Raw genomic sequence first — 7807 nt, forward strand, 5'->3', positions numbered from 1 at the left:
GAGTTATTGCTCTCCACAAAGACGCCTAGGCAATAAGAAGACTGTTAACACCCTGAAACTGAGCTACAGCACGATGGCCAGCGGCATACAGCGGTTTTCCAGGACAGGTTCCACTCGGCAGGGTTGACCAAAGAAGTTGAGTCCACATGTTCAGCATCATATCCGGAGGTTGGCTTCAAAAAATAGACGCATGAGTGCTGAAGACAAGCAGTCCAAGAATATGGATTACTAGAACCATGTCCTGTGGTCTGACTAGACCAAGATAAACTCAGATTGTGTCCAGCATGTGTGGCGGCGCCCTGGTGAGAAGTACCAAGACAACTGTCTCTTGCCTTCAGTCAAGCATGGTGGTGGTAGCATCATGGTCTGGAGGTGCATGAGTGCTGCCGGCTCTGGGGAGCTGCGGTTCATTGAGGGAAACATTCTGTGACATTCTGCAGCAGAGCATGATCCCCTCCCTTCGGAAACTGCACCTCATGGCAGATTTCCAACTCGATAACGACCCCAAACACACGCCCAAGATGACGACTGCCTTGCTGAAGGGTAAAGGTGATGGAATGGCCAAGTATGTCTCCAGACCTAAACCCAATCGAGCACCTGTGGGGCGTTCTCAAGAGGAAGGAGGAGGAGTCCAAAGTGTCTAACATCCACCAGCTCCGTGATGTCATTCCAATAGCACCCTTTGCAGCTCTGGTGAATTCCAGGCACAAGAGGGTTCAGGCAGTGCTAGATAATAATGGTGGTCACACTAAATATTGGTATTGTTGAGCCCAATTTGGACACGTTCACTGTGAGGTGGACTCACTTGTGTTGCCAGCTATTTCGAGATTAAAGGCTGTGTGTTGAGTTCTTTTCAGAGGACAGTAAATCTGCACTGCTATACAAGCTGCACACTGACCACTTTAAGCTGTATCCAAGTTTTTTTTCTATAGTGTCGTCCCATGAAAAGATAAAATAATATATTTGCAGAAATGTGAGGGGTGCACTCACTTTTGTGAGATACTGTATATATAATATGTAGACCCATATAAATATTGACGTTAATGCTCATGTATGGATTTAGGGTCCCTTGTGAAAATTGGGCACCCCTGGTCAAATGAGGTGTTTTATTCATTGTCTAAGTGAAAGTAAGGACACATCATCTACAGAGAACACATTTCTCCACGTTTTAATGCAGAAAATTAGCTGAATTTAACATAAAAACACATAGGATGTATTAACTTAATATCACATAGAAAATGAATAAAACGTCATTTGACCAGGGATATTCAAACTGCCTGGTCTGTCACTTCGGCATAGCTTGTAACACTCAACATGGAGGCCATGTTGTGGAAAGTCAGGCCCCTCAGCAAGTAGAGCCATTCGGCACCACCCTTACTCCCGTTATTGGTAACAGCCATGCCAGATGTCGTACTGTTTGAAGTCATGATAGTTAACTAGAGTACACTAGTTAGCATGTGACACTGTCATGACATCAAACATTATGACATCTGTCATGTCAATTGGTAAATACTAAGAAAAACGTAAGCATATGACATCTGCCATGACATCTTTATAGCATAGTTATGTCGGCGCTATGAGGCAAGGTTAAAGTTAAGTTTTCTTTCAAGCCATTTTGAAACCTTTCTTTGTAAGAGGGAACTGGTAGCAACATCATTAAAATTAGATATACACCGTCTCAAATCTCTGCTGTTATCTGATTTTACAGTCCATACAGCCTGTAACCCCGTCTAAGTTGTAACAAACCATTTTCCTGTTTTTAAAATGCCAGTGTACCTTCTTGCATTCTCAATGTGTTCTGTCTCTCCTGCAGCTGAAGTGCTACCACAAACGTTATCGGAACCCCAGTCGAGACGTGATCTTCAGAGTTCAGTTCCACACATGTGCTGTGCATGATTTAGGGTTGGTCTTCACCAAGAACGACCTGGACGAGACCTTCAGAGGTTCCTCTGTTCTTAGCCTTCTTCTGTTACAAAACCAACACATTCTGTAGTGAAACCAAAAGATAGTCACAAACCACATGAGTCACTAAAGCATAGTTAGACCGTTAGTAAGACTAACCATGAAATATCTGTCACAGATGACCGATATCCCGAGGATGGGAAAGTGGAGTTTATCTTCTCTTTTGGCCCAGAGAAGATCAGAGGTAAGCTCGTGGTGCCAACATATGTTGCGTATCATCAACCAGTGTTCTGTGTCATCTTCAGTGTCTGATCTTAAAGAGGCCATGTCACATAAAACTTCATTCACCTTTTACGTTAAAAGAATTTGATGTTGTGTATAAATAGCGTTAAAGTTTGAAATGACCCACATCCTGCATTTTTTGTGGTCTCTTGAGATCCACTTATGACATTCATATGATTTCATGTTCTAAACACAGTTGTAATTTATTGTTACATGTCCATTTTCCAGCTTATCTTCAGCCCTTAGAATGTAAAGGATGTGCCTTTAAAATGTACATATATGTAAAGCTCTTCTATTTGGCTGCCTCGTATAGTGTCTCATTTAAAAAGCAGTAAAGACTGAAACACAGTTTATGGCTTCAGTGTGAGTGGCCAAGGCTAAACCGGTGTAGTCTGAGAAGATGGATGTATGTAAATGTGCTGGCTTTCATGGCATCACAAAAACAGTGAATTAAAAAAAATCATATATGGACTGTATGTACTGGTTTTTCGTATTGCGTTAAACTTTTAAAAAACGAAAGACTTTTTTTTTCTCATGACATGGGCCCTTTAAAACCTACATTTCTCTCCTCCGTATATCCGCTTCATGTTTCTAAAATGTTTTTGAACCCACCATGGCTGTGATGTCAGAGCAATGAACGCAGTGACATAAGACCACCCATACATCTGGAAGTTATAAAGAATGTTTATACGACAGAAAATCCATAGAAGACGTATTAGAGTGGGACAGAAACCAATGAAATGCTATGGTGTTCCTGGCTGTCAGGAGCAAATGTGTCACTGCAGCCATCCAAAGGATTCTGACATCCAAAAGATGCCGGTCCACATTTCAGCCCAGACTGCTTTTTGAACTAAGCAGAACACTGCGCAGCCGGTCAGAACAGAGGCGACCTATATATAGCCGCTGTCCTAAGACGGTATATTGCCGTAAAAAATATTCGTAACTTTTAAGGGTAAGTTAATATCAAGAAGTTTTATTTAAAATGTTTTTGAAGCATTTGTATTAGTACAATAATCATGAAGTTGTCACCGAATGTAAAGGAGAGCCGCCGTGTTCAAATAATGCAGAACAATGAAAATGGGCAAAAATGGAGATGTATGTATTTTAGACAGTGACCATGTATCTCTAAATCAAGAAATGGCTCCCCAGTGGCGCAACCGTCTAAGCGTTGGCCTTATCATCAGGAGATTGTGAGTTCGGTCCCTGGCGATGCTACAGCCGTCCAAGAGAGCACAATTGGCCTTGCTCTCTGGGTGGGTAGGATGGCCCCCATCTCTCAACGCGATGCTAGTCAGCCCAGGCGTCTGTTAGCTGATGTAACAGATCTAGCCGTTGGCGCTTTCCTCCGAGCTTTAGTCTTTATAGCTTTCTTTAGCTCTGGACAAGGCTGATGAAGCTTTTCATGCAAACTGCACTGTGTAAATAGTTGCTCCCTTGCCTTGAACTGTGTTGAATTTTTAAATGACCTCCTATAAACTTGCCTTATGTAGTTCCTGGCATACTGTTATCTATAAAAATTCCTTAAAAGAAGTAGGAGGACTGGACAGTACACATGGAGATTGTGGTATCACAGGAAAAAAGGCAAATATAAGAAGTTATTTCAGTTATTTTATAACTCTGTTGTCACCCTCAGGGCTGGACCACCTAGAGAACGGCCCCAGTGTGTCTGTAGACTACAACACCCAGGACCCCCTCATCCGCTGGGACTCGTACGAAAACTTCAACCGGCGATGTGAGGACACAACTGACGGTGAGGAGCATTACACATCATTTAAATGGCAGTTCATCTGATATCAGTTCACTAGTTGGAATAAGGCACGAAACAGAAAGCGCTGGCTCTTGATCTAGCGGTATGGCCTTGGTGTGGTAGGAAGAATGTGAGCCTCGGGCAGAATGAGCGTTTGTTTAAAAGTAGGTGCAGTAAAGCAGGCTAAGGCAAAGGGTAGCACCTTTGGGAAGTGGTTTATAAAGAAAGCAAAGAAGCCCTGTAACCAGTAACAGTGGACCTAATTCAGAGTGATCTTAAATCAGCCAGTTAAGGTAAATAATTACATCAGAAATATGTGGGAATAGTTTAGCATCCCGTATCTGTATTCAGACTTTCTGGGCCGCACGTTTGGATTATTGACATTAACTGCATGCAGTTCTTGCCTCTGATGTAGGCATGTTTTTCTTGTTTTAAGCTTTCGGGGTGTAAGCTTTTTAATCATGCTCTTGCACTAAAGCACATGGCTTTAAGAAAAAAAAACAGAAAATAGAAAAGGTGTATTGGTTGCACTTTATGTCTAAATTTATGTCAATTGCCTGAATTAACGCTCTGGCATCTAAGGGCATTTTCTTGATTTTTGCATATCATCTTTAATTTGCTTTTAAAGGCACTTGCATGTAACATGATGCCCATATGTTTCACATCACCTCAAAATGCTCTTCATTACTTCCCAAAACCGCTGCAGCAGCTTCAGCGGCTGTAAACGTTTGCACGCCATGCCCATGTGTCTCTAACAGAGTGAAGAATGAAAAGTCTCGGACATGCTGTCCTTAGTGATTTCTTGAGTGTCCGTTTGTCCATTTGAATGTATGTAGAATGTAGACGTAGAAATACAGGAATCCACCAAAAGCACATGCCACATAACTCTGGATGTGAGTCACATCCAGTCTCACATTAAGATGGAATGAAAAGTGCAGAATCTAGAGATTCAGGAAATATTTAGCATAACTGTATTTCTGTGCTATATTATCGCAAAGATAGAAGAACATGTATAGAAACACCCGTTTTCATGCACAGGCAAGTTTATGGACATAGAGGGTTAGTCCGTGTCTGGAAAAACTGCTCTAAATTCTGAGAAGGAATATGTAGTGTAAATCAACACACAATATGAACGTGAAACTAACCACCTAAAACTCGCATTATAGCAACCATGCCAGCCTGAAGGCTTTGCTGTAGTAGAAAAAGCAGGACGCAAGTCAAATACAGCTGGTTTTCCAGCCACCAGCTGTCTCGGCTGCCATGATTGGTTAAAGACCCTGATATATTTTTAACTCTGAATTATAAGTGATAGATTTTTTTTCCTGTTAGTTTTAGGGAAGTTGTTTTACAGCATTTATTCACAGGGAGACTCTTATTGCAAGCCAGTGGATAGGCTGTTGAGAGATGTAGTACTTAGAAATATTTAAAATTTAAGTTAAACACTACTTCATCTGATTTTTATCACATTTCCTATAGCTTTTTATAGAGTGTTTCATTCTCTTTTATATGCTGGTTTCACTCTTTAAGTGTAAAAATTAGAACTGTTTACAGAGCCTGGTATCGGTTTGCTCCGGCATAATTGTTCTTCCATTTAGGTCATTGGCTCTATTACATAAACAACAGACTCTAAAAAAAGGCTACTCTATGATGAAAGACCCTTCATAAGTCCTTCACTCTGTTGCCGCCCCTGGCTGGTTGCCCTAGATGTGGGTCCGTCTGATAGAGAGTGTCGTTCGTTCCTGACACTATCAGAGTGATCAGTGATCATGCACAGTGAGCTGTGTGATTACTATGTACTTCATTTAGTTACCTTCTGTTTTTAGTTGTGTGTTAAAGTCTCTGTGCTTTATATCACGTGTGTCATATCTTTATACACACAGTTATGAACTGCTACTGTGAATTTACAATATGACAAGACAACAATGCCTAAGTATTGTGTAAAAACAATACAAGCTCAAAACTATTTTTAATAACTTAAAGTTTGGTTTAAAAAGTTTAAAGTAGTTGTAATAAGTCAGCACTAAACAAACACAGTTCTGATAATTGTGAAGTTATCAAGATGGGGATAGTAATTTAGTGCCAACTCGGACCACAACAGCATTAGCTTACAGATGTGCTGTAGCATCTAGTGAATCTTTGGAGGAACACAATATTTGGTATTTTACTTTGGTTAAATAACTCCAATAAATCACGAAGTATTATTATTATTATTATAAGTGCAGAACTAATAAGAACAATAATACAAATAGAGGCATGGCAAGTTTATTTATATAGCACCTTACATACATTGTGGTCATTCAAAGAGATGAAATGCAAAGATAATTCCAATTATATTTTTAAAAAGCAAATTACAGGAGAATAGAAATTAGAAATGTGACTAAAACATGATGGAAACAATAAACGGAGGAGAATTATGAATAAACAATAACACTGTAGTGGAAAAATCCTAGTCCTACAACACGAACCTCTACCCTAAACATTGATTTAATGAAGGGTATTTTTAGATAGCTTATGCTTTATGTGCTTTCTTATTGGTCATAAGTGATGTTGATTATCTGCTGCAAAACAACTGTTGCTCAATAGAGTGATGTGATGGCGGATTGCCTCGCATCTTGCTGAGGCTTGGCGATTGGCACTTCTCCTAGATGTTTGGCTGGCAGAGACCAGCAGATGCAGCTTGAAGGAGAAACTAATGACGCTATTAAATTCCCTTTGGCATTCAAATGATGAGTAATTTCATCACTGTGTGCATTTCCACAGAGCCTATGGAATGAGATCTCCGTTGAGGTCTTAATAACTTGATATTGAATCCAGGCCTAGAATCGTGATGTATTACTATATTTATGAAACATTTCTTTTCAAGGTCTTGTTCACATTCGTTGCAATTTTGATTAAATACAGTTTTGTTCGGAATCGTAGTTCCTGAAATAGAGATGTTTTAATGCTGGATTCAGATCTCAAAATACTACTGTGTTTATCCAGAGCACAACAGCATATGTTTTCCTTACTAAGCTGAGGAAGAAGGCGAGCATTTTAGCCATTAAAAAAGAAAATAAGAGTTGAGTGCTGTCTGTGAAATATACATATATATATATTTATATATATCTTTTCTAAGTAAAGACGCTTAAAGTCACGAATGTGCGAGTTATATGATTATATATCGGTATAAAATGGTTTAAAAGAGTTTAAAATAGGCCTGTGACCTGTTGCCTCTCCTAAATAAAGCTGTAAAATCAACATTGAATCACGTTACACATGAAAATAGTGTCACCTCTTGGGCTGCAACAGTTAGTCAACAATGTTAGTATGTCATTGAAAGTAGCAATTATGGAAATGGTTGATGCTTCGACTAGTTTTTTACTGTCTCTATTCAATGGGTGTTCAGCCAAAACTTGAGACGGACCAGTTACTTGTTTTGGAAACGCATTAAGAAATAAAATTCATTTTAAAAATAGTAAAGGCTACTGTTAGTGAGCATTTCACAAGGACTGGATCGTTCACGTCGAGCTTTGGGTTTGTTCTATTTATCCTCAAAACTGGATTTAGTTAGCAAATGAATTTGAAGCGATTGTTTTGTAGTTCAGTGGCTCTGAGGCCTCACGTTTGTTGAGCGACACGGGCGCTGAACAGATGAGAGACTTTAGATTTAAACTAGAAATGAAGAAATGAAGTTTTCATCATCGACATTACTTTTTTTTAACAAGCCATGTTTTCGCTTCGCTACTCACCTGAAATAGTGAATAAAACAAAATCTATGAAATTATGAGACTGTTTGCTTTCTGAACTGGTATGTATCCCTGTTGTCTCTGTTCTGATAAGTTGCCTTTGCCTAAAATTGCTTATATTATTGCATTTGATTGGATACACTGTAATATA

General features: G+C 39.6%; 1 protein-coding gene across 12 annotated transcripts in view; it reads left to right on the forward strand.

Annotated features, from left to right (window-relative positions):
- The window catches only part of tns1a (tensin 1a), a 248155-nt gene that overhangs the window by 190040 nt on the left and 50308 nt on the right, over positions 1–7807 (forward strand). For all 12 annotated transcript variants that reach the window (XM_037536614.1, XM_037536609.1, XM_037536615.1 and 9 more), the window contains 3 exons: positions 1814–1943; positions 2081–2146; positions 3818–3934. In XM_037536614.1, coding sequence (XP_037392511.1) covers positions 1814–1943; positions 2081–2146; positions 3818–3934 — 313 coding nt within the window. The remainder of the gene's footprint in view (positions 1–1813; positions 1944–2080; positions 2147–3817; positions 3935–7807) is intronic.

Source organism: Pygocentrus nattereri, chromosome 30 (assembly GCF_015220715.1).
Source record: "Pygocentrus nattereri isolate fPygNat1 chromosome 30, fPygNat1.pri, whole genome shotgun sequence".
NCBI lineage: Eukaryota > Metazoa > Chordata > Actinopteri > Characiformes > Serrasalmidae > Pygocentrus > Pygocentrus nattereri.